This window comes from Pseudoliparis swirei, chromosome 8 (genome assembly GCF_029220125.1).
Source record: "Pseudoliparis swirei isolate HS2019 ecotype Mariana Trench chromosome 8, NWPU_hadal_v1, whole genome shotgun sequence".
Lineage (NCBI taxonomy): Eukaryota > Metazoa > Chordata > Actinopteri > Perciformes > Liparidae > Pseudoliparis > Pseudoliparis swirei.
The window spans coordinates 12021671-12049288 of NC_079395.1; the positions used below are offsets into that span (position 1 = coordinate 12021671).

Consider the following 27618-nt stretch of genomic DNA (forward strand, 5'->3'; position numbering starts at 1 on the left):
TGACCCCTCACTAATCGTTCGGACTTTTCCGCTCGGCTTCGTCTCTTTCCGCGCTCTTCATATTAGTTCCCACGCACTCTCCTTCCCTGCGCCGTGCTGAGCTGGAAAATGGCTGAGTAGGGGAGCAGGGAGTCATGAACGGGAAAAGAAAGAAGGAGCGAGAGAAAGAAGGCGAAGCGCTACGCGAACAGAAGGACAGATAGAGGGCTGTTGCACACCGACACGTTGTCGTCGGCAGATGAGGCTCCGCTCGGACTCTCGTCTGCTACTTTGAAGAGTTTGAAGCGTCGCAGCCAGAAGTGAGAGTCAAGAGATATCCGCGGGTGAGTTTTTCTAAGTTATTGCACATTTCCAGTACAGCCACTGTACTGTACTGGAAAATGGTGGAAGCGCTGCAAGTGTGTTCTGCGCACGCAGCTTTATGCTTTCGACTCGTGCCTTAGTTTAAAAGTTTAAACTTCATGTTTCCCCCCTGTGTGTGTCTGTGTGTATATTTATATAGATATATTTCCTCCGACATTGCGTTAACACGTTTCGTTCATGTTTACTCGTGCAGCACGTTGCTCGGTGCTCGCGCTCGTCGGAGCCCGTTAAGTTCACGTTTCTGAAACATTAGCACTTGTTTTCTAACATTTGCTTCAGAGTTGACGTGTATTATCTAGTTTTCTCGATACGTCGGTTGATATACGGAGGGGGAAAAACGAGTTCTATCTATTTTGGCTCTTAAAAGTCGTCAATTCATACAGAAATTAAACCTCCGAGTTCAGAGTTGATGCTTTTTTTCCCTTCCTTTTTTTCTTTTTCTTCTTCATTTTTCATTTTTCTAGGTTTTTAGCTTAATACTGAAACTGAAATGTTACTAATATTTAAAAAGGTGTAGTCTTAAACACAGCAAATCCTAATACGCCTAACTTAGCAGTGTGCTCCGTGTGTACAACATTGATAGTAGTTAGTGACATGAGAGCCTTTGCATTGACTGCAGCCTATCGGAGAGCAGGCAGCGTGGAGGCCCAGCACAGCTGAAGGCCTCATATGATGTGTGTTTGTCGTGTTAAAACCCTGGTTTGAGGATCTTACATATATCAAGGAGTTAATAGACATTGTGCTACTTGATTAATAAGACAAGCCACTCAACTGTGTGGAGACCCCTCCTCTTTCTCTCATGTAATCACCGAACACCGATCAAATGTCATTTGTCAACCCTCGATTATACTGCTTTATCAACGTGAAGCGTGACTCGGGGCAAAGCCGTCATTCTTCTTCTCAATGTCTTCAAATGCTCAGAATGATTTGCAGGGCTTGTTACATTAAAACTTCCCAAGAAGTGTCGCATCCCAACTACCAGTTCCACCAGACGCAGTACAGCTGTGGTTATTTTTGTTACATGTTCTTCAGCTGGGGCACCCAGTTAATGGTGTTATTTAATTGAAATAGCAGCAGGATAGTCTTTAAGTGCAGTTTATACGTGGCTCCACGAGAAATGCTGCAGACGCTGGGCTGGGATTTGTACCCAAGAAAAAACAAACATCTCAAAGTTAACAAGTATGGGAGATAAATAAGATGCACAACACACTGGGTACAATTCTAGTTCGTCACTCGAAATACACTTTTTTAAAACCTCTATCCTGCATGTGACTCTGTGTCACTGACTTACTGGCTGTTTTTCCTCCTAAGAATCAGAAAAAAGCTTTATTAGCTAAGTATGTGTTCAATATATTTGACTCGGTTCTTTTGCATTTCTCTTGCTGTATTTACACACAAATAGAAATAACCACTTACTGTAAAGTTAGTGGTTATTTCTAGGAGTTCCTATGATTTTGACAGACAAATGCATCAATTGGTATTGCTTCATCACCAACAAGTGGTTCCTTAATAATTTCTCTGTGTTGTGATGATTAGTATCAGACTTGTCATTGCTGTGTGTTACACTGTGTTCCCTGCTTGTATTCATGTTCAGGCCAAACAGAATGGTCTGGGTGAAGTTTCAAGCTAACTAACATACGAATAAGCAGGAAAAAGGCTTGTGGTATTTTTAACTGGTGAAGACTTATCCAAGTTTAGTTCTTTGTTGCTGTCAAAAAGTTTTAATTTAAAAGCCACGTCGCATGGACTTAATGTAGCACGTTAAACTAGCTGAGCCGTCGAATTGCCTGCATCATATTTATACCTTCTGATAAATACAGTGAGTCCTCTTTAACGGTAGAGCCTTTTGGTGTCGTTGACTTTTCAGAACAGTGCCGTCTCAGTGCTACATAATCTTTGTAGCAGATGTTTCTATTCAGCGAAGTGAGCTTGTCAGCTTTATCAAGGACAGATAGAATTCAGTTGAACATAACTCAAATCATATACTACATCATACTTCAGCCCCCATTTTAGGTTGAAAAATGAGTCCTCACAAGCTCCTGTGTGGCCGGTCGGCCTGTCCTCGCTGCCTGTGGCGCAGTCGATTTTTGAGTTCCATGTGGACAGATGGCCCGAGGCCAGGCTGCATGCGTGGTGGCTCTGTAGTCTGCTCCTCGCCAGCAGTGCCAACGCATACATCAAGTTTAAAGCAATAACTGTGTCCGAATTTTGTATATTGCATGCTTTGGTTTTGATAAAAGTAACTTCAAGACAACAGAAAACTGTAGCCCTTCTTCTCTTGGTGCACGTAACCCACAAACTTTTTGAAAAATAATCACAACCATGAGCTGAACTGCTGCTGATATTTGGCCTGGACTTTCCAAGGCATGTTTCCCATCAAACCTTCAAAGAAATTATTAAAATGATGGGTTCTCCGAATCGTACACTGACATACACAGATGTGAATTAAATGTGAAGTCCCGATTGATGATGATTGATGGTAGGTTGAAAAGTGAAATTAATCAACCTCAGGTCTTCAGAGAAGTCGCTGATAGCTGGGTTATTGATTGACAGGAGAAATAAATTACATACATGATAAAGGTATGTTTTATAAAACTAGACCAATACATTGTTCGAGCAAATAGATCAGCTGATATTAGCTTGTTGTAGATATATTTTAATTGGTTTACACTAAGATGGTACAGCAATTTTGTACTCATTTGAGGTATGAATATATTTCTTTATTCCAGACTCATGGGGCTATAAAACAACAAATATAACAACAATATATACAATACAATACGAGGAAACAGAGCACTAACGAGTCCATTTTTACACTTTCAAAAGTCACATACACACAAATAATCTGAGGGATTCTTATCGAGACTTTCGTATGTTTATGTTAAGAAAACAGTATTGACCTAAGAAATCCATTATCAGTCGGGTTATAATAAAATAAAATAATGTTTCTGTGATTTTTATTTAATTTCTTTCAGATGTGCATCAAAGTAATGAAGTACCTTGATCCAATCTTTACTTTGCTGGATCAGCCAAAAGGAGTCCTGGACTCCTGGCTCTTTAATCCACTGACAGTTTTGATTCTCTCAATAGTGCTTCTCAACTGGCGGTTCGTGAGATTTGTAAAACTATATTTTAAATTAGCATCCATTACAAAAAACAAAAAAAATTGTTCTTTGATAATTATTCAATAAAATCTAAGTGTCAGTTCATAAACTGAATTGTACAGCGCTGGTTATTGCATCTTTTTTTCTAACAAAAATGCTTTGCACAAGTTAGGGTTGGCTGAAAAAATATTTCACAGGGGGGACATCACGAAGAAAAGATTGAGAACTATTGCTCTAGAAAATAAGTATCAATATTACATTACAAAATCATATCATGTGAAATGAGATTTGATCCATATCAGCCGCTCATGACATATCGTATGCATAATATATATTTATTTTACAATTTGATGAAACAAAGAACAGCATTAAAAGCTCACGTTAAATGTTTGTCATTTTTGCTCTAAAAATATGTAACGATTAATGAGTTATAAAAAATATCATATTTTTTTTGGGAATCAACAAATCCATTTGTCAACTTATTCTTTCTACTCTTAATTAGAACTTCTCTTGTTATGTCCAAATTGATAACTAGCTCATTTTCATATAAATATTAAACATTGAAATACAGCAATTGCAGTACAAAATTATATGAACAAATGGTTAAACGTGCATGTCGGCAATGTCCGTAGCTCCTGGCTCACTCGCCTGTGTTAGTGATGCATTTTACATTTTACATTATGCATGGTGGTGTATAACGAACGGGTCAGAGCTTCACTGACTCCACACACCGAGGCATTGATGACTGCAGACAGCAGAGTAGAACATCTACATTTTTTTAGTTCTGAATGTAAAATTATAAGAATTGACAGTGGTATTTCTCTGTATATTCTAAAATACAGTACTATCTTTATAATGCACAGTTGTTATGTGTTTACCACGAAGCGTATTATTTACCTTGATTAGTATACCTGCATTTTGTCAGTTTCTCACTGTGTTTCTCTTTTGTATATACCAGAATGTATTTATCTTTCTTTTTTGGGATATGATCATCACGTTTATCATCATGTTCACTCAGAAAAACAAAAAAAGCATCTCCTTTCATCTCATTGCACCATTTCAACATGACTCATGGAGTTCCCTCCAATCACATGCAGTCTTCAGTTTTCCCATGCTATGTTTTTCATCATTCTCCTTTCTCGGCTTCATTTGATTTAAATCATCATTTCCTCAATGATGAGCAATCATCCAGATTGCAGAGATGAAACGAGTCGAGCGTGTGGTGAAAGGTGTCGTGGTTTGAGTCCGATGTTTGATCACTGCCTGGATACATTTTCTAATATTAGAACATTTCCTTGATTTGCCCGGCTTCTCTGGTGACTGGGGAGCACATGGCCAGAGCAGCAGCCAATCAGAGCGCAGGATTAGCTTTCCCTCTCTCTAGCAACAGTGAGTTTCTTGCCGCCTATTCATTAATTATTTTCCTGTGGTCTCCCTCAGCCGTTTGGACTCTGCTGATAACAAAGTGCTCCGTCTCTCGGTCTCACTCTGCTTTTTTTCACTACTTTGCGTCGCTCTCTGCTCTGATTGAATACAAAAAAAGACTTAAAAAAAAAAAAGGATGGATCCAGTGACACTGAGCTTGCCAGCTGCTGCTGCTGCTGCCCTCAACTGTGAGCTACTCCACTAACCGACCAGGACTGTAACAGAGATGACACTTCTCTCACCTCGTGCGACTTTTTCTGCTCTGGAACTAAATAATACAGAAGGATTACGGAACAAGAGCACTCCCTGCTCACTGCTTTTTCTTTTACTTCGTCTTCACCTTGTTTTTGCCTCTTTTCTGCAGCAGTGCTCAGCCTGTAAACAAATAAAACATGGCAACTGGAAATACGACTGGACTTTTTCGCTGGCTGTGGACTGGGGGGGAGTTGGAGGCAGGACTGTGTGTGTTCGCGGGCTGGGTGAGTGGAAGGGGGGGGGGGCGGGTTCGGAGAGCAGGTGGAGAAGAGGGAGGAGGGAGTTTAGGGTTGGGGGGGGTGGTATGGTGGTGTGAGGATTGCGGGCTGTGGTTGGGTATGCCAGTGCCACGTGTCTAGCCTGGCACCTCTTGCTTCTCAGCTCGAAGGATGTTGGACTGAGAATCTGGCTGAGCCTGTCCGGCTTCTCTGAACCAAAAGTGGGGTGAGTGTTGCACTCTGCTGCTTCCTGTCGTCACGATAACTCTCGGACCTTTCTTAAAAAGACGATATTGTGACTCACAAAGGTTTGCAGTGTATGTATGTTTGCTTACCGAATGTCGTGGGGGGGGGGGGGGGTGATGTGGGTGGAAATCGGTGGTTTATTTTTGTTTTTTATGTTCTGTTCTAATTTTATTTAAGCGCCTGCACTGCGTCACTCAAAACATTGTCCATACAGAACCGTAAATGAAATGATTGCACAACATCGGGCCTCGCAAACCAGGCCTTTGGTTCCTTAGATTTGGATGTTTTGAGAAATTGCCCCAAATGGCTCCTTCCTCCTGGCATACACGACCACAAGTTCCCCCCACCGCCTTGTCTCCGTCACTCTCTACCTGCTCCATCTCCTCCGTGACATCCTTTCATCCCGTCCAGAGAGGTTAACACGACCATTGTCCCTCGTAGGTCCACAGACCACAGATTCAACGTAATCTGGTGGAAACCCTAATCTCTCTCTTTCTCACTCCCTATCTCATCACTCAGTTTAGTTTCTGATTTCCATTTGAACTTTGAGGCATTTTTATCTTATTGTCCCGCTCAAATAAAAAATGACCAAAAGAAAAGAGACATTATTGTTTCCGTATAATAATAATGACACACTTGTGCGTGACATTTCATTGGGCCTTGCAGTCGTTTCTATCAGAACATTAGTTATAGGCAATGACTGAGTGACCCCTTTCCTGTATATAGATAATATGATACGATTGATTGTTACGCAGGAAAACATTTGATTTTAAGTGGTATTTTCTGATGTTGTGCCGTCTTTGGTTGTTCAGATTACTGTCCATTAGGTGTTCTCATCTTGAATAGACTTGATCTCAGTATGATTTTGCTATTTTGACTGAAGTCAAAAATATTTCTGAGGCAACACAGAGCAGCCTTTTTTTCCTTCTCTCCTACCGAGAGGGAACTGTTGCGAAGGGTTCTGCATGTTTTCCGGTCGCCCTACAGCTGCGATGCAGGTCCTGGTTTCCTTTGCCTGCTCGTTCTGAGAAAAACGTGTTCTTCGCCATTTTGCATGGATTTCTTTGGTCGCTGCAAATCGCACATCTTGGTGTGTAAGTTGAAGCGACGTTGATTTCACAGCGAAACTTCTTGTTCCTGTGGAAACTGATGTCTCAGTTGTGTCTGTGAGTGTGAATGTAGCGTGGAGAGATTAGAGACTCCTGTCCAGGGACCCTGTGCTGTTGGTCATGACGCAGAAGCATCATCCGATCTCTCCGTCCTAACCGAGGACTGCACGAGTGCATGGAGCTGCCGCAGTTCGCCATTTTCATGCATCGCTTTAAGCTTCGTTTCACATCGATATACGCCGCTTTATGTATTGAATAGAAACGACACAAATTGGTCGTTTAATTTGTATTTTCATAAAATGTAGACTCCTTTTTATTTATTTAATTATTTTCTTTATTCACTTTTTGTGTTTTTTTTTTTTTTACGTCATGCAGGTCGGTCACAATCCCTCCCCGGAACATGTGGGAGCCTGAGAGAACAAAAGAGGATTAAAGATCTCCCCACCTTGCCACTCGTCCCCCAATCAGGCGACTTCATTTGACCGTAGAGAGCCAACAGCACCAGGCCCTCGACTGGCACCATCTTTGAACCAGGCTGCTCTGAAAGCATCCGGCCAGCAGGTTCCTGCTGATTGACGGAGCATGTTGCCAATGCTCTCCCTCTGCTCCATCATCTGGCTCAACCGGGGTATCAAGCTGAGGAAAGTGCACAAGTCCACCAGCAGCGGTCAGGTCTGAAACCGCTGCCTCCGCAGACAGAGCAGCAGCACAACGCCACCGTATCGACTTTTAAAAATGCTTCTGCGCTCCGGGTGACACCCCCTCCGCCCCTCATTCCCCGACCCCCTGAGCCACCGTACCAACATCAGAGTTCAGTGGCTCAACCGCCTTTTGGGTTTCTGAGGAGGATTTCTGTCCAGGCGAACCCTGTTGTTGCCGTGGGACTCGGGCTGCACCATCTAATCCTCTATTCAGGAGCCATTTTGATTTGTCCTCCCAAACAAAATGGCGACGGAAGGTTTTCAGTACCTTGCCCTCTTCGCATTTACAAGGGACCAGGAAGAGGACCTGGATCTGCAGGCTGGGGACCTTCTGACAGTCAGCAAGGCGTCGTTGCTGTCCATGGAGAACTACCAGGAGGGCTGCGTGGAGCAGCCCGAGCGCCTCGGCTGGCTCCTCGGGTACAACGAGCGTACGAAACAGAGGGGTGACTTCCCAGGGACGTACGTCGAGTATGTGGGCCCCGTGAAGATGGCGCTCCCATCGAGTCAACCCCGGTCCCAACGACCCCTCCCTGTTGCTCCGAGACCAGAGTCGTCTCAAGGTAAGAGCACTTTTGTATGAAATTCTCTGTCACATTATTTCTCACAGCAGAGTAGCTGCATGGCAACTGCAATGTTTGTATTGTATCGTCGAGAACAATATAGTGTTTCAATTTCATAAATAATTCCCATTTTTGGAGACCAACACACAGATTAGTTTATTTCTCAGTATGTAATGTGACAACAGTGTCTTTTGTAACTACTGTTACAAAAGACACTGTACATTTAAAATTATATTCTTCTCGAGCTTTTCTAAAAATAAACCTTTTTCTGCATGCAGGTTGTTTATATTTCTTTTCAAATTAGAATTGAAAAACTTGCATTTTGTTTGTACGCCCTCGGTTCTTTTATAATATCTCTGGATATGTATCAGGTGTGATTTTATGCTTTTTTACATTTTTCAATCAAAACGTCTTGTTTCTTTTTTTGGCAAAGTTTTAAGCACAGGACCAAACCGTCAACACAGACTTTGTGGGTTGGTGCAGTTGACGTATTGCTGGTCACGTTTTGATTGGGCAGTCACATTTGGCAGTGACCTCTATCTGACCCTTTAATCAATACTTGCACGTCATAAGCCTTACCTCTTTGGAAGCACAGCTAACCAAAAAGGCCTAATCCATCTACTTGCCAGACGCTCCGGTCCAGGTCTGGCATTGGTTCTGCTGTCTGTGTGGCCCCTTTACGTTCGACATTAACATGTCTCTGGCACCCAAAATGCATCGCGGCTTATCTGCTCAAAAATGCCTGCTCTCCTTCAGTGTGACTTGTTATTGACCTTCTACTCAACTACCGCGGAAAGATCACAGTGCGAGGAAAGGCTTCAAGTTCTGTTTTCAAAGAAATGTTTTAATCACTGCGGTTGTGTTTTGTGCAAATTAAGAGTTATCGAAAGGTGCATATTACAAGATTTTGAGCATTTCTGTTTCCTCAACGTGGCGATGCGGCTTGCAGCTAATGGTGCGATGCGAACAGTATTTACCTGAGGGGGAACTTGAGGGTCGGCGCTTTCTGTCATGGCGGCTTTAACGGCTTTAACTGCCGTATGAGAGCAGAGCAGCAGCCGTGAGCTAACCCCGCATGGCTGGCCCGGCTATGTCAACAAGGCACGGAGAAGCTTGGTTAACAACACACACACACACACACAGGGGCAGCGACATTATTCTCTTCTCAGGTAGACATTACTCCCCGATATCCTGACTTAGACAACAGTTGTTTGCTGCTATATTAATGCTCTGAAAGTCATATTTTGTCTTAACATTTCAGGGAATACAATATCCAATTATTTACTCGGACACATGCTCTGTTCTTTCACACCTCTTTTCACTCCTGTAACTCTGAAGGAAAAATGGTAAGAGCCTACTTTCAGCTGCAACAGCGTCCAACTCAAAGCTACACTTGGCTTGGATTTGTCGACCTCAGCAAGCTTAGCTTCAAGTAAAACCCTTTTTTTTTTTACCAAAGTTCTTCCACACTCCCAAGATTTCCATAATTTTCTCCTTATTAGCATTCCCTTGCTTTTGGCTTCAGCTGGTTAATTTATTGCTTCCTTGTATGGGATGCCAGGGGAAAAGGGCCAAAGGATTAATACAAGTTTTTATATCATTCCCCATATAAAACCATACAATCCTCCTCTGTCCAACGCTGTATTCTCTGTAATTCCCCTGTGCTTGTTTATGACAGATGGGCTGAGTACCACTCTGAGCATGTAGGCTGTGAACTCTGAATTACCTTTGGTTGAGCCAATTGGCTATTCATCGTGTCCAACAGTACACTGGGCCTCATACAAATTCATTACTTTGAATTTGTTTCTCTGTATTTTTTTTTCTTTTAATGAAAAGTCGTACAAATACAGGGAATGTCCCAGCTTCAGTACAAATGTCTTCAGTTTTCTTATCACATGAGAGTTCTCCGTGCCAATAATATAAAAAAAACCGAGGAAAAGGGAGAGTGTTGGTCCATAAGCACAGGCTTAACTTTCCCCGGCAGAAGCAGGTGAGGAGGACAACAGTATCCTCGTGGTTTGATGGACAGTGAAACAAACCAGTTGGACAGCAGGCGTTTGTGTCTGTGATATGAAGAGACGGGGGCGGAAGAGTCCAGTGAAGCCCTGGGAGGGGGTCTGGAGGAGGCTGGGCAGCAGGGCTTTGGCTGAAGGAAGGATACTTTAGCTTGGCACCAAAAGGACATTTTATATTGGAAATGGTGCAGCCCAAATTTAGCCGAGGTCCTGGATGTTTTGTCAATAGAGCTATTGTTAGTGTGGCCCATTTACTATATGCAAGGATTGTAACAATTGGTATTGAGGGGCAGCACCAAGTTGACGAAGGTACAGGTTTAATTAAAATGTTCGTCCTCTAACATGGAACTGAATGTTTGATGAAAAACTGACTATTTAGCATTTATTAATCAATGTACTATAACCCACATTGACATCCCACTGGTAAAGTTATCAGCTTTCTACCCAGACCTTGATGTGACTTTTAACATCATATCAGCCTTTGAAATATTTTAGTTTGTTTGTTCCTGGTCAGAGCATTTTGACTGACGAGGACACTGATGACCGGCTGTCTGACGGTCTCAGTGTGTGAAACGGACTCATTCAGACTTATTTATTTTAGTTTCAGTTTTAGTCAGACATTTGTGTTTAAATATTTTGATACTGATGTTAATTTTCTTCACTGCACATGGACACCGCAACAATTACTCAGCCTCAAGTCGTTTATGTGCAAACGCATTCAAGTACAACTCTCCTCAGAAACCCAGTTAAGTGTTCACATTGCCAAAAGATTAGGTTTCTTTGGCAGAAATCTTACTGTTAACTGTTTCTTTAATCCTTTTACCCAGATTAAGGAAACCAGGTTTCTCATTTGCATTCAAGAAATTAGGTTACTGCAGAATGGCATCAACAACCTGTCTACTTGAGTGCATGTAAATGTTCCAATGTTACTCAGTAGCTGGCAAAATCTGGATTCCTCAATGGCCAAAAGATGCAAATGGTTCAGCTTTTCTATTTCTCTCAAATTAAATAGTTAGAGGTTTGTGGGTGGCCCACGTCATATTGGTATGAATATTTGGATTACATTACAACAGTCCCTCTCCTACCGATGCAGCGTTTAGTTACTCACAAGTGTTTTGTGTAGAGTTTGTTTATGTGCATAAAAAATAACATCACTCAGTATTAAAGCAGTTTATTTTTGTTGTATTTAGGTTGTTCAGCCACAAAACGGGCCATGCTTTATATACAACAGTAGTGTTTATACATTAGTTTTTTAGAATGGATTTTGGCTGGTTTCCTTCACTCGTGTAGTGTGGTGGAGCACATATGGTGCAGTACAACTTGGAATGATGGATTCAAGTAAACATTTTAAGACAAATTGTGAGTAAAAAGTATGCTTTGGCAAAGGTGTTTCTCAACTTGCAGCAGAAATCATTCTACAAACCTAGAGAGATTTCCTCCCTCTTTTCCTTTCCCTGGCCTCACTTTAACTGCCTGCTGAAGTGAACCGTGGCTTGGCATGTTTGCAAACTCCTCCCTTCGTTCTCGCTCCCTCTCTCCCCCTTCTCTCTGGTACTCCCTCCTTCTTGCAGCCTTCCTCCCTGATTCACATACATGTCTGATACTGTCTCTGGGCAGCTATAAACCATGTTAGCGGGGCCAGTTCTCAGAAAGGAGAGGCCTCCGTTCTCTCTCCGCTCCCTTTTCCTTACCAGGAAAATACTTTCAGGGGTTTGGTTTCTCTCCTGGTATTTAGTACATTTAGCATGTTACACATTGTATTTTCTGGAGCATTTATTAAGTGCCAGAGCAGTAAATGAGAACTCATTTAGGCGTGAAGTTGTCTTACTATAAGATTAACGCCTTTAGAAAAATGCTATGAGAGAAATGTACATGTTGTACAGTTGCTTACTGTCGGCAGGAGGAAAATAAAAATGCTTAAATGATGCCATGAAAGCATTCAGACTTAAGTATGTTTGATATGAAGATATAGGCTATGATGATAATCATGTAAGAAACTATAAACCATAGTTTACTCAGCATGGTCTTTTCTTCTGAGGGCCAAATCTCCAACTCAGCTTTTTGGGCTTCAATGATGCTACAACTTTTCATATATATTTCGGTATAGCCAGACCCTGTCCGATGGCAAAAGTGTTTATAGCTTCTCTAAATAGCTACACTAAAAGGTGGAAGAGACGGGCGAGGATCTCCTCGAGGGCATTGCTGGTGTAGCACTTACAAAAAGTGACTGGAGAATGGGGGGAAAGTTTGAGAAGTTCTACTCCTTCCTACTTTATCACATCTGCACGGCTGGCCAATAGCCAATAGCTTCGTAAAGTGGGTGTGAATGTTATATTGATCGTTTTGAAAAGTTACAAAAATTGTTGGGTGCAGCTGCCCTAACTCTGACACTGGAACCATTTGGGGGATGGGGAGTTCAGACATTGTTCAACAATCTGACAAGCACTTAGTTTGAAGAGGCCCATTGCTTTTAGACTGTTGAGTCATACACCGCTCCATTGGACACAATGCTATGTCGTCATACCGTTGTAAAGGACAATTCACGCACAAAGCATGCATAATCCGATGGAAATACAAATGATCAAACACTCGATACACATACAAGAAGTGATGTCACACACGGGCCTGTCAATCGGCTCGTGATCCTGGCAGCCAACGGATGCAGTGCTCGAAGAAGTAGTTTCCCTTCAACCCCAACATGTCAGCTAGAACGGGACTAAAACCCAAACTTTTTCTCTAAACACATGAGCCTTGGGAGTATTTTTTGTCCATAGCTTTTGCACACATTGACATTTTAATACAAAAGTTGTGAAATCCTCTATTATCCCACGACAAACATGAATACGGTTTAGTCCCATTGCATTAAACGCATTCTCCTTCAGCCTGCTATTGCCAGTTCTATAGCACATTTCTGCATTAATGTTGGCCCCAGTGATGCCTGTAGGCCTGTGTAGAGCGCACCTAGTCCGACGTGGTTGCAGGGTCTCACTCGTCCATGTGCAGACAGAGGAATGGATGGTGTGCCGGGTCATAATGCATCGCTTATCCACATCGCTGGGATGCAGTGAGGACATGTGAAACCTGACCAGCAGCATACACATTGTTGCACACTTTCCGTGAGCCAGACACCAACTGGCCGCGTCACCACTGTACATAAGGAACGCTTGCTTGGAGTAAACAACACGGTTTGAAAATGTCTTGCCAAATTTGATCCTCATTCGTTGATGAAGGTGTTTATCCTCAAATTGGTACATTTGCAGGACAGTGAAACCGTGGGAAGTTAGTTATCTGGAGAAATAATGCAAATCAATAATAGAAGAACATTTCAGGAGGAATTTACATTATATAGTTCATGTTTAAACTTTGACAGGAAGTGTTTGTTAGCAACCGATTGTTTTTGGTGAACTGAACTCGGCAGAGCTTGTGTTTCTTTAGCCTTTCGAAACTAACATTGGTTTTATATTGTTCTAGAAAAGAAGAAATGTAATACAAAACAATATTCTAATAGCTGTTGGTCATTAAAAAAATATTTAATATCAGCCGACTTGTCTCGGTTGAACTGAAAGTGATTTAATTTCGAGCATTTAAATCCTGTGAATTAATTCATGCTGTATCTCTGCATTTGGAAAAGCTTCAGTTTCTGACACAGACCCCTGAGAGGGAGAATGCAGCAGAGCCAGCTACGTATTACATAAGCATACTGATGCAGAAAATACAGAGCAAATATGTATCCAGTCTACTTTTGCCTGTCTGCTGCTTGCCTTGCATTGAACGAGCTGTGCACACACACGACAGGATCTGCAACATTCATCCGCCGCTCCAGCTTCATGTGCAGACAGCACACTTCACACGTGACTTTCCAGGTTTTTATTTATCTAACACGGATGATGTTGGTTGACCGGGTTTGAATTTATCAAATCATATCTGTAGAAATTCTGCAAACAGTCATGGAGATCTAGCCTGTAGAAATCTCTCACAATGAATGCGTGCATGAACTCGACTTAAAAGGTTCAAACGCACCCGGACAAACTTGTTAAAGTGTCTAACTACACTGTCATGTCATGCTTTTTCTCTTTCTTTTTCTCTCTCTCTCTTATCTGTTCCTCCCATTGGCGTCGTCTCAGGGCTTGTCAAGTCATAAGCCTGCCTGTCAGTGTGCAGTCTGCCAAGGAAGTGGTTCTAATTGACTAACAAGTTGCTGTTACTTCTCGCTCGGCTTTCACTCTTTTTCTCCGTACCGTTCCAGAACCCTGAGGCGACTTCAGCGCTTCAGCTGCTTTTTGCACAAAAGCCAGTCGTTGTAAAATAAAGTTTATGTTTGTTTGCATTAAGGAGTGACACACTTCTTTCCTCTTGTGGAAAATATGGCAATCAATGTTTTCTTACCGCCCTCTCAAACTGTTGGAGGGAATTCATTTTGTGGTTTTATAGCCTATATTTCCCTTTTTTTACTTGATTTCCACGTTTTATTACCTGCATCCTGCCTTAACCCGTGAGAGCCTCGTGAAGATTGGCTTGTGCTCTCTTGTACTTAATAATCTATGCATTTGGCTTTTATCTTTAATTATGACGATACAGTCTTACTAAAAAAGTGTGTATTTATTGACAGTAATAATTCAATGAAATGATGGAATTTAATTTAGCAACATGAAGAATTAATTGGTTCAAAGTGTTTGATATTTTCCTCATCTTGTATGTCACAGCATTTTATAGTCATGTGGAAAGGAAAAATCAATTCAGTGTTTGACATCATCAAAAAGAAAACGACAACATGGGTCAATATTCAAATGCCTAAAATTCCCAATGTGTATGTTTAGATTTCTAGTGGCCGTCTAAATTAGGAGTCTTGACTATCAGGAGCGAAGGCACTGGGACATTGTTATACTGTTGAGCCGCAATACCCCCCAAATAAAAATAAGAAAACCATGTTCAACTTTCCCAACACAATGCACAATGCAATACGTCATTAATAATGTGCGAGCTCACTTTTGTGGCCGATTTGTTGTCATGTATATTCATTCTGTTAAAACCTGGTAGTCTATATCTGCACAGTTGCAGAAGAAGATTAACACTACTATTATTAGTTGTGTTTGGATTACTTCCAACTCATGTTATCCAAACATTTGGACTTCAGAGCGCCTATTGAAAAATATAGATGTATTCGTTTCCAAAACTCACACCATGTTCTTAATCTAACACATATTTTGCTTTGGTCCATATCGGTTGTTGCTTAGCTTTTTAAACAACATTTTCACTGCATTCAAAAAAACATGTTCCTCTCTCACTTACTCCTGTGTTGTTTGAATGCAATGCTGTGAAAACAACATCAGGGAGGAAAGGAGAAGAAACTGAGAGGATCCCGTTTGTTTCAACCAGGAGCACAAACTTCACCTATGTAAAAGACATGTAAAAGTAGCTTTTATACCTACAAGTCATTCAGTAAAAGTCTTATAATGGTTGTGTAATACACTGTGTAACAACTGTACTGCACACCAGAGAGAGACACGACGATGAGAGCAGAGGGGGGAAGGGCCCTGCCAACCAAAATGGCCAACAGGGATAAAGAAGAGGCAGAGGTCTGTCTGTGTGCTCGCCAGAGAGCTGGAGACCCTGCAGGGCAAAGTTTCCTTGTTCAACGGGCAGAAAAGAAACGGAGAGAGACGGGAAAAAGAGAGCTTAAAACTTCTGTAAAAGAGACTAAAAGGGAGTAAAAGAAAGATAAGGAGCAAGAGGGAGAAAGTCCAGCAAGAGCAAGAATGCAAAAGACAGAGAAAGGGAGCGAGAGGGAGAGAGACATCCAGAGGAACGGAATGTGCTGACGCTGTGTTTCTTGTCTGAACTCCCCAAATTAATAATCAGCAGCGGTTTAGCCGTGCCAGGAACAGGAGCCTAATGCCAAGCCCCGGCCAGTCCAGGCCCTCCCTGCTCCCACCGTTACTCCCACCCCTCATCCCCCCCACCCCCAAACCCCAGCCCATAGCCCTGCTTTGGGGCCAAATAGGAGGCGCTGCCTGTCTGGGCCGGGCCGGGCCTGGCACACTGCCACACGGCTTTTGCTTGTTCAGGAGTTTTGATTAAATCCTTTATTGTGCTCCACTCACGCAAAGAGCTGAGGCGAAACACCGAGCAGGACGGAGTGGAGGAGAGAAAGTGAGAGGGGAGAAAAGAAAAGGGAAAAAAGAGAGGGAGGGAAATGGGATCTCTCTTTTTTCCCCTTTTGCTTTCTCCTTTTCTCTTTCTCTCGGACTGAAAAGATGTTTGATTTGGTCTATGGGGACTTTTGAAGTAGATAAAGTTTTTGCTCGCCATCAGCAGTCTCTTTTTATTTTCACTCCTCCGTATAAAGCCTCTTTTCATTCTTTTGTTCATTAAGCTTTCTAAATTGTCTGGTTTTCTTATCTTAAATCTAATCAGCTAGACTTCCAGACGTCCAACTAAAGTAAGATGCATCACATTCTTCAAGTGTGCTCTGGTTTTTAGTCCGTGCTGGGAGTTGTTTAAAAAAAATCTACCATCAGAACAAATGCTTTTCTGCAAAACAGGTGTGCGTCTTGCGAAATGGATATTAAAATCCACCTCCTCACATTTTATTGCGTTCTTCCTAGATTTTATTACACGCTCACAACATTATACACGCTCTATATCTCCTCGTGCTTCTAGTTAACTGTGCCCTTCTCAGTGCTGCAGCACCCCCCGTGGTCTTTCAGAGGCGTTGTGCCAGGAGTGCAACAGTGATTTGTGTTGTTGTTTCAGCTGTTTCTGTGCTGGACCTGAGAGAGCAGTTCACACCGCCAGAGACGGCTCCCCCGGCCCTCGCCAGCCTGATCCAAGCCATAGAGAAGAGAGGTACGGCCACACAATCGGCCAAAGTATTCATCTCATCTGTCGTCCGTCTCTCCGTATGTGCGACTGTCTCCCTCTCGCCATGCGCCTCTCGCTCTCATGCCAGCATTGGGCACATGGATGGACGCGTGGATACAGCCACACAGACTAGAAGTGCACACTCGCAGTACTCCTCGGTCGCTATGGGACTTCATATGGATTTCCTACATGAAGTTTAATGTGGTTTGAGTCGGAACATGTTATCACTGCGTCCTGCTCAGTGGGTTTGATATGCACCACTGTTAATAACAAATGGCGCTCAGTGGGACCCCTTTCACAGTTTTGAGTCTTTTTTTCTGTCTTTCTTTTTTTTCTTTGTCTCTCTCACACACCAATAGATTTGTGACGGCAAATTACAATTATTTTCATCACTGATGAATCTGAAGATTATATTCTTGATTCATCGGTTAATCATTTAATGTCAGAGCCTAATAAAATGTCTTAAAATTCTTGTCTGCATTTTAGCTTGAATACATTTAATGTACGCAGTTTGAGGAACACTTAACCATCATCTTTTGTATATATCTTTTTATATATATATAATTTTATTATGTTACTGTGTTTGCAGTCGCAAAAATCAGCATACTAAACATTTTGTAAAGAAACAGCTAATTTTACTTCTCAAAGAGAAAACGGAAGTTAATTCTTGTGTTAAACTTACTAGATTTCCAAGAAATGTCTCCTTATCCCACCAACATTTACATGTATTAATATTGTTTGTCTTTGAGTAGCTTCCACAAATGTACATTATATTGTGGGACAAAATGCATCATCAGTAAACCTAAAAAAATATAGTTTTTTTTGACATTCTCACTTTTTAACAAGTATATTTGACTCCAGTGTGAACGCACTATATACTCTAAAGCTGACGAGAAATAGTTTGTAAGGAAGTGATGCTTTAATGCAATCGCGAGGATTGCTAATATTTCCGTATTGATTATCAACTTGAAGGGCAACGAGAGGTCTGTCTCTGAATGTAAATAATACAGTGGAGCACTAATATTGAATTACTTCCCCGTGTTGGATGCACATACGCTGTGACTGCTTTTAACAACTACCTGGAAGACGGGCTATTCTCGAGGAATTGCCCCCTAGCAGGAAGCCTCGACTCAGTTCACCATGTTCTTTAAACCTTGGACTCGAAAGAGTAATTCATTCAATAAATGTAAATCTTTTCTTCAGGGATATTTTCATGGGATATGTGAAATATTTGTCTCTCTAATGGAACAGTTTTCATGCCCGTTTCCCCATTATTTATTTAGAAAGATCGTTTTGTTGAATGTCCTGATCCAGGGTCTCGTTTTTTGCTCTGTCGGTCACTAAATCCATTGCTCATCTTCCGTTCCGAATAGAACAAACATGCACATATTGTGCTTGTCCGAAAATATTTGAAGGATCAACTCTCCACCAATTGATTGATCCCTTTCTCTCTGTTGATGGGTGTGAGACTAGAAAGAAAACAACACACAGCTGCACTCCCAAACAAAGATCTGGCTCTGTGCTTTGTCACATACAAGTTGTTGCTTATAAACGGACATTGTCCAGCCTGTAAAAAGTCCAATTTATTCAACTGCTCTTTTTGTATTTCTCAGGTCTGGACTGCAAGATATTGTACAGGACAGATGTTTCCTCTGGTTCAGACAGCCCAGTGTACAGCCTGAGCTCTGGTAAGTCAGCAATGTTTACCTTTTATGTATACCAGTGAGTTTATTTTCAACTTGTGCGCCTCGGTATGTTTCTTGGGTAAAAATTTAGCAAAATACAAAACTCAGGGTCTGTATCAAAACCATTGTTTATCTTATGTGTTTGTGCTTAAGGGGTTACAATCTTATACTCGTATTGTTTCAAGTCTCAAATATCTATTTCAGTATCATCCTCTGTATCATTTAAAGGGACAGTGTGTTGCATAATCACCTGAAAATAGATTACTTTAGAAACAGCAGTTTATTTCTACATACGAAGTGTTTCCTCTTTATGGAGCCGGCCACCATGTCTGGAAAGGGCCTCCCTAGGTGTCTCCTGCACACAGTTATCTGTACATTCCACGTCTCTTAATCGCATCACCGATTTCCTCGCCTCGTGTCTTTTCCTTGCAACGAAGCGAGGAAATGCGTTTTAAGTGAAATAAGACGTCCTTTCCTCGAAAGCGTCATGTGAAGCGACATCTGTTTCTGATCACATCTGGATCAGCTGTCAGTCAGCATTACCAGCTGGAGAAACTTTTAATCACTGTACTTATAGGCTTATAACAACAGAGCTGTCATCACTATCCGAGCGGAGATGTTTTCTCTCTGTAGCCTGTTACCTGGTGAACACACTGCATGGAGTATTTATATACGGTGTTCTGTGTTTGAGAACAAGACCAATGCGTTCGTCTTATTTATGAATTATTACCGTCTGTAAGTTTTGACATTCTGATTGTGACTTCATTATTAAATAACCCAGAATGGTATGGTTTCTCTTGAACACCGGAATTAATTTATTAGGCTCAATGTTCCGGGGGAAATTGAGTTGACATTACTCATCAAGCCTGACTCAGGAATGGTCGGCCTCACGTGACTGAATGGAAATGACCATAAATGATGGAAGGAGTGTTTCTGCTGACAGACAAACTCTCTAGCCATAATTGTATCCATATTATAAGCTATTGAGGGAATTAACAGATCATAAAAAGACAATTCTGTCTAATAAAAGAAGAAAGTTGTATGTGGTCCTTTTTGTTGTTCAGACCTACAATGAGTATATCTTTTAACCAGATGGTAAATAAGAAAACAAATCTAACATAACTTGAGTTTAATCTGGGATCCCTCTTCACTGTAGAATGAAACTCCATCAATCAGTCCGATCAGCTGCAGCGTCCAATCAAATAGCTGATGAACAATTAGGCAGCTAAAACACTTCCTGGATGCCTGCTCTCGTGTGTCCTCACTCCTCAGAGCAAAAACAAGAGCTTTGGGACAGCTGTGACTACGGCAGCACAGAACAACAGAGCATAGGAGAAAGGACAAATAAGAGAAGTGGGATGAACGCAGTGTTTCAGTTTGTTGTAATCTGCAACCTCACCACTAGATGCCATCAGATCCTACACATTAGACCTTTGAGCTATTCAGTGCATACTAGGATTGACTTACAAAAGGTTTCACTGATATTTACTGTATGGAATGGGAACTGAGCAGGCACAGCAATGCTATTCATATTTCATAAGGTTACTCGTATTTATCAGGGTTGAAAATAGCCCTCTAGTGTTTGTTCAGTACGGCTCACCTGCTTCATACAGTATATTTGGAGAGAATTCAAGTTGCAACCGAACAGAGACTTCAGATTCAGTTTTTTGTTGTTGTTTGATTAAGTTTGGTGTCCCTAAATATATTTGTATGTGTCTTTGTGGGCTCCAGAGAGTGAGATGTGTCAGAAAGATGTGGGGTACCTGTCCGAGTGTGTGCTGAGCTACCTGAGAAACCTACCGTCACCCGTCATCCCTGCCTGTTTCTATGTGCCCCTTCAAACTGCTGTCACACTACAGCAGCAGGTCCTACAGCAGTCAGCAGGTAGGTGTCGTCTCATGAATGCCTTGAATTGATACTTGTATGAACTTAACACACAACGTTGAATTAGGAACGGCTGCCATCTTTTAAGAAGTCACTTCTGTATGGTCATGGCGCTTGTTATAGGAACATTATCATCTGAGAGCTGGAGAAAAGCTTTGTATGTTTTTTATGTAGTTAGAAAGGCACAACTCATTGCCTCAATAACTGTAATTTTTTATTTTTGTAAAATAATTGCACAAAGCGTAGTGTTTGGATTAGATGAGCTCACTGTGGCATGCTAGAAGTTCTTCAGCTGATTCTTCTCTGCACACACATTCAGATTCAATTTATTTTAGACCTATTTACAGAAACATCCATTGACCCTATTGAGATGTTAGCTACTTATTAATAACTTGATGAAGATACAAGTAGGGGGCTTAGTGTCTCATAGCAGGCTAAACGGTGTGTACACATACCTAATTGAGCATCATCTTCTTTGCTAAATATCTTGACTTTCCATGTGGTAAAACGTGATTAAACTGTGACAGTAGTTTATCATCTTCATGGTTATTTCATTACCTTTTACAGATGGTGCAGTTGCTGGAACCCATGACCGAGAGGTAAGCCTGGTCCTCGAGAGCTCCACTTCCGTCCCTCTCCATCACCGTCTCACACTGCAGTACCTCCTCACACACCTGGCCAAGGTCACTCGGATGCAGGCCAGTAATGGCCTGGACACGCACACGCTGGGGAAGATCTTTGGACCACTTCTGATACGAACAGGCCCCTCCCCCCCGTGGTAAGATTTGGTTGACTGGTATTTTACACAAAACGGATGCAATAGATTGTATGAAGTTAAAGAATTGATTGCCTTTTGATCCGTCTGTTAGTAAAGCACAAGGCTTCGGAAGTAAATCAAGAGGTTACATTTAGCAAATGTGACAAATTGGGAGTTTCAGTTATGTATTTCTAAAGCTGCTATTGATTAATTGATTTGCAGGTTGTCTCTAGATGAGGAGTTCCCTGCCCTCGTGGTGGAAAGGCTTCTGATCGAGAGAACAACAGAGCAAGACCTCGCTCCTCCAGGTATGTTATAATTAGTAAGGCTGCAGGGAACAATGTTTATCTAAAGACAGTGTTTATCTAAAGACAGTGTTTCTGACATACTTTTTAAAGTTCCTGACGGACAACTCTATACATTTAGGTAAATCGTCGGTAGTTTCCAGGGAGTGTATTTGTTTAGTGACTCTTGTTTGGATCCATTCTATTAGTATAACATGCTTTTAATTGTGATCTTTGTGTGTTTATGTGTGTTTATGTGTGTGTATGTTACCAGTTCTTCCAGCAAAGCCAGTCAAGTCACAAATGGCACCATCAGCCATGACAGACACAAGCAGCCTGCTGAACGATGCCGAGTGGTACTGGGGAGAAATCTCAAGGTAAATTAGTTTTTATTTATTAGTATTTGGTCAGAAATGCATAGATACCAGACACTATGTATAGTGGCCAATCCGCTATACATGGTTATATGCTTCCAGAAATCAATGTTCCTTGATTTACAGATTTATGACGGTGGGAATAATGTTATTATTTTGCTGTTAAATTGCAGCTGATCACGTTTGGGGCTCTTGAAATAAAGCATTTCATGGTATTTGCAGAGAGGAGGTGAACGAGAAGCTGCGAGACACTCCAGATGGCACCTTCCTGGTCCGAGATGCCTCGAGTAAACTGGAGGGCGAGTACACTCTCACCCTCAGGTAAAGCTTGAGGAATAGAGAAACAGCACATTCAATGAAGAAAAAGCAGACCTGTGTTGAAAGTTAACAGTGCAGCCATATGTCCTGTTATTGTCGTCTTGTTCTCATGTGGCTCCTGGCTCCCTCTGCAGGAAAGGGGGGAACAACAAGCTTATAAAGATTTACAACGGAGACGGGAGGTACGGCTTCTCTGAGCCTCTTACCTTCCTGTCTGTAGTGGAGCTCATCAATCACTATCGCCATGAGTCCCTGGCCCAATACAATGCCAAACTGGACACCAAGCTTCTGTTCCCTGTCTCCAAATATCAACAGGTTGGGACTTTTTTCATCAAGCTCAATTACAAGCAAACTCCCTCTGCAAGCCTCCATTGATGTAGACATTCTTGATCTCATTGTTTTTATATATAACAATAAGCAGGAAATTTATTTAATTCAATCAAAGTGGTAATTTAGCTCTTCTCTGCTTGTTGCACGGCTCAGTTGGTGAAGGAGAACAGCATCGAAGAGGTGGGGGAGCAGCTGAAGGTCTATCACGAGCAGTACCAGGAGAAGAGCCGCGAGTACGACTCTCTGTACGAGGAATACACACGCACCTCACAGGTAGGACTGGTTTGTATTCTTCTTATGCTGAACAAACGTATCTTACATATCTTAAAAACAGTGTTATTCATTATTGTCTCATATCCAAAGATAAAACAATAATTATTCTACAATGGAACTCTGGTTGAATCCATTCATAGCAAATGCAGAGGTTATAGAAAACATAAAGAAACATGCACATGTTTCACAGTTTTTATCCAAATGTATTCAAAAGATTTAAAAAAAAAACTAGGGCTGTGAAACGATTAAAATTTTTAATCGGATTAATCACAGGTTTTTGTGGATTAATCATGATTAATCACATATTACCGATGTTCTCGGTATATTTTGTGAGAACATAGAGATTTATGACAAAAGACGGATATATACATTTATACATTCTTCTATACAATGGTGCTGCAACTCAGCAGTTATTTAGCAGTTTTCTTCCATATGGAACATTAATACATCTTCATCCTAAACAGAATGTTTAACCCTCCTGTTACCTTTTCGGTCAAAACCCCATTCAATGTTTAATGTCGGTGTTCTTTGGGGTCAATTTGACCCCAGGCTGTTTCACTGTCAAACATATCAGAAATATCACCTTTTTTTTTTTTTAAAGGGCTATTTAGGTAGTCAACAAACAAACATAAAGTACCTCACACTTAAACTTGGGAAGCAATATTAATTCTAATAATTTTCTGAGGTTTTAATTGCTGGGGTCAAATGACCCCCGGGTAAAAAATATTTGTAAATGTAAAGGTAACAGGAGGGTTAAACAGAGCATTTTCTCTTGTTTGTCAACCATTAACTCCACCATGATACAATCTAAAGGTGGACAGATTGACAAGTGACTTTTTTTTTCGGTCGGTCGATGCCGCGCACGAGCTCGCGCCAGACGCCAGGCGGAGAGGAGCAAGTATTCTGAAGAGACAGAAATGACATGCTGCTGTGGAGATACTCAACAACAGACGCTTACGTTTAATAAAAGAACAAAGACGTGGCTCAGCGTGGGCCAATCTCTTTAATGTCATGCGATCTACAACACTCACGCCGCCGCTGATCGGCAGGTCGGTCGCGGTGTTGAGACCCTGATCTACAGGAAGTAAAAGTCGTAACAAGGTTTCCCGTGTGAACCCTGCGGAAAATCATTACGATGAACAGACCGTCTGCATGAGAGCGGACAGAGTTCAGATTGAAGTGGTGTTGGAAGCTCATTTTGCAAGTGATTTTTTTTTCCCCCGCGACCAACAACAGATGGATTGGAAGCTCATTCTGCGCATGTTAAAAATTGCGCATGTGTTAAATGCGTTTAAAAAAACCAACTAGTTAAACCTGTAATTGAATTAACTGAGTTAACGCGTTATTTTTCACAGCACAAAAAAAAACATTTCATTATTTATATGTGCAGAAATCCAGTCGCACTAACAAATACAAAGAAGGAATCCGTGTGAAAACATGTACAATATTAAAAAAACATTAAACTAATTTAAATACCTCAAATATAAATTGAAAGAGTCAAATCAAAGCTGTATATATCTTTAGCATACATAATGATGATGATGAATACTTAAGTGTTGAATTTAAAGCATTTATATTTGATGTCTTAACTTTGATATTACACCACAGAGGAGGTTGAAGACATGTGTGATCTCAGAGGCTGCTAGTTGATTGAAATACAATAAATCAAGTGGAGGTTTCTCTGTCCCCGTTTCCTGCAGGAGCTGCAGATGAAGCGCACGGCCATTGAGGCCTTCAACGAGACCATCAAGATCTTTGAGGAGCAGTGTGAGACTCAGGAGCGCTACAGCAGAGAGTCTCTGGAGCGATTCCAACGCGAGGGCAACGAAAAGGAGATTCAAAAGTAAATTCAAGTTTACATGCGTAGGATTCTTGATAGTCCTGGTTTAATTCAACTGCAAAAGCAAGACAGCATAAACACTATTTGTTTTACATTTGAACAACGCATTCATGGCCAGTCTCTCAAATCAGGATCCAAAGCAACTCGGAACGTTTGAAGTCTCGTGTGAAGGAGATCCACGACAGCAAGCGTAAGCTGGAGCAGGACCTGAGGCAGCAGGTCTCTGATAACAGAGAGATCGACAAAAAGATGAACAGCCTCAAGCCGGATCTCATGCAGCTACGCAAAATCAGAGACCAGTACTTGATGTAAGAATGCATTTTAAGATTTACTCCACGTCTGAAGGACATACATTTTTCTCCGCTTTGATTTCACTTGACGATATATACAAACGCACACACCAACACATTTCTATACAATATAAATCCACACGTGTTATCTTCATGTCTTGAGAATGATGGGTAAAGTGTCAGCATTACATGTGCGGTGTTGTGGCTTTGCAGATGGCTGACTCAGAAGGGGACAAGGCAGAAGAAGATCAATGAATGGCTGGGCATAAAGAACGATGCCGATGAGTAAGTGTTTGAGATGAAGTAACGGCTCAGCAGCCGGTGCTGCGATGACTGGGTGCTGCAGGGTCGCCAACCTGTAATTTAGGGAGTGGCTGAAGCTCAGTGTTTCAGTCGTGCGATGACATGTGATTGAGTATTTGATGCTTTAATTCTGTGTTTCCAGATCCTACTCACTGGAGGAGGATGAGGGTTCACCCCACCATGATGAGTGTACCTGGTATGTGGGTGACATCAAACGCACCCAGGCTGAGGAGATGCTGAGAGGCAAATGTGACGGTACCTTTCTCATCCGTGAAAGCCAATCACAGAAGGGCTCCTACGCCTGTTCTGTAGTGTAAGTTGTATTATTCAATTTCTTTCTATAATGTTCTATTTGTTCATCCACTTGCAGCTTGAGGAGGTAAAATTGGAGAGACTATCAAGAGTAGTAGATTTTAGAAATGATCTAACTGAAAAACAGCAACTCTTTTCCAATTAAAGTAAAAGCTCCAAAAGATGCAAAATCTAGCTCGAAAATTGCCACGTATGAAACACTGACCGCTGGTTATTACAGATACACATTGTTTTTACTCTTCTTTTTTTTTGTCAGAACATTTTGATGGAGTTGTCTGGATGCAGAGAATTTCAACAAGTATATAACGCAAATGTTTCTAAAATACATTACCCACTGTCGCTTTTAATAACGGCAGTTTGACTGCAGGATATTTCTCAAATAGTATAGTATAATATTTAACATTCATTGTCACAATAACCAGTCATCTTCAGTGGGTTGTAGCTGGTTTGCAGGCAAACGGGAAAGTTTAAATGTTCTACGCAGCCAAAAAGCCAAAAAAGTTGCAAGTTTAAGAAACAAATAGCAAAGGAGCCTCATGACACAATAGATTACACACATGTCAAACTTGAATGATTAAATTATTTAAAGTTCTCTCTAGTTGCCACACAGTTACTATAATCAGTAGAGATTTCTTTCACTTGGTATTGCAGGAAAAGCACAGATAAGAACAACGTCTCCGTTCAATCAGTTGTCCCAGTTTTTGGTTTTAATGCCATCAATTACACCCACGCTTCTACAACAAGCCAAAATGTCTGCTGTAAAAAAGTGTTGTGTATTGACAACATATGACAATAATGAAATAATTTAAGACTAATGTGGACACCAGTAAAATGATCCCTGTCCTTCTTTCCAGTGTGGAAGGGGACACCAAGCACTGTGTCATCTACAAGACGGCCACGGGTTATGGATTCGCTGAGCCCTACAATCTGTACTCGTCCCTCAGAGACCTGGTGCTCCACTACAAAAACGTCTCCTTGGTTCAACACAACGACCAACTGAATGTAAATCTAGCCTACCCAGTCCTGGCCCGCTCTCAGAACCAGAACCAGCACCCCAGATGAATTATCCACCAGCAGTGTCGGACGCCAGCCAGGGTGGGGAAACTACATTTTCACTTGTTGCATTGGGAAGAAAAAATCTCCTCAGATCGAAGCTTGTTCTTGTATAAGTGGCGAAGAGAAATAGACTCAACAGCCACTATTTAAAATGGATGCGTTTGTGGCTCGAGGCTGGTGCTAATTTCCCACACCAACTCCAGTCCAGCAACGAGCTCTCCTTGCTCACAGCACGGCTTCAAAATGAGCCCCGTACCACCAGTATGGAAGCCCTGTACAGTTAGCCTGGCTGACGCAGTGAGTTTTACCTTGAGGGGAGTGTCGCTTTAGCCAGCCTGGATTGTACAGTGCAGGTTATAGAACAGAGTGTGAGAAATTCTCATGAAAATACATTTAATTCAGAAAAAAAAGTGACTAAATGTGTTCAAAGAAGTCAAAATAAGCACACATGTTGTTGTTTCCAAGATCGTGGAGAAGAGGAAAGAAACCAGATGGTGGGATGACTTTACAGGAGGCACTTTAGTTGTTTTTTGTTGCCTTGAACACGTGCTGACTGTCCACAGACAAAGGCCCAATCTGTCGTCCCCAGACTGCCTGCAAACTCTCTGTAGACAAAAGCCTGAGCTGTCATCCACTGAAAGGACTGGCTTGGCTAAACCAGGCTGCTCGCTTCACACCTAAAGACGGCTGAAAACCCGTGGACCAGGGGTGTAGTCACTGGAGCCGAGGGGGTTGGGGGGTGGAGGGGGAGGGGGGGGGGGGGGAGAGAGAAATTGCTCGGGTGGATTTTTTCCTGGGTTTTAAAAGGATTGATGATTTAAATTTAAAGCTTGCTGAAGTGCCATAGTAATGGCTTTGAATGACCACAAGCCTGTGTCACTGGAACAAGGGGGCACGATGAGGTTGAAAGAAGGAAGGAGGAAATAAACGGCTGTCGAAATAGACAAAGCTAAAGCTTTAAAAAAAAAAAAATACACACATATAGGTATATTTTTTATGAAATGATCTTTATTTCCAACTGCTTGTTGCTCTCTCTCTTTGGACCTCTTGTA

At 41.7% G+C, this 27618-nt stretch overlaps 1 protein-coding gene across 3 annotated transcripts; it reads left to right on the plus strand.

Annotated features, from left to right (window-relative positions):
- The first annotated feature begins 134 nt into the window (after positions 1 to 134).
- On the plus strand, positions 135 to 27288 carry pik3r2 (phosphoinositide-3-kinase, regulatory subunit 2 (beta)). Of its 3 annotated transcripts, none has more exons than XM_056420471.1 (16): positions 135 to 323; positions 7096 to 7984; positions 16753 to 16845; positions 18474 to 18548; positions 20277 to 20429; positions 20997 to 21207; positions 21409 to 21494; positions 21745 to 21847; positions 22067 to 22165; positions 22297 to 22477; positions 22646 to 22765; positions 24466 to 24608; positions 24737 to 24913; positions 25109 to 25180; positions 25341 to 25511; positions 26365 to 27288. In XM_056420471.1, exons 2-16 carry the CDS (start codon positions 7666 to 7668, stop codon positions 26570 to 26572), a joined length of 2211 nt encoding a protein of 736 aa, XP_056276446.1. In that variant the 5' UTR covers positions 135 to 323; positions 7096 to 7665; the 3' UTR covers positions 26573 to 27288. The 3 variants fall into 3 exon arrangements, with proteins under 3 accessions (XP_056276446.1, XP_056276449.1, XP_056276448.1); XM_056420474.1 differs by lacking the exon at positions 135 to 323 and adding an exon at positions 5304 to 5371; XM_056420473.1 differs by lacking the exon at positions 135 to 323 and adding an exon at positions 5510 to 5591.
- The last annotated feature ends 330 nt before the right edge of the window (positions 27289 to 27618 follow it).

Coding starts and splice junctions, on each gene's coding strand:
- pik3r2 (XM_056420471.1), top strand. CDS start 7,666: ATGGCGACGGAAGGTTTTCAGTACCTTGCCCTCTTCGCATTTACAAGG. Junction 20,430..20,996: donor GGTCCTACAGCAGTCAGCAG/GTAGGTGTCGTC, acceptor TACCTTTTACAG/ATGGTGCAGTTGCTGGAACC. Junction 22,166..22,296: donor GAGTACACTCTCACCCTCAG/GTAAAGCTTGAG, acceptor CTCCCTCTGCAG/GAAAGGGGGGAACAACAAGC.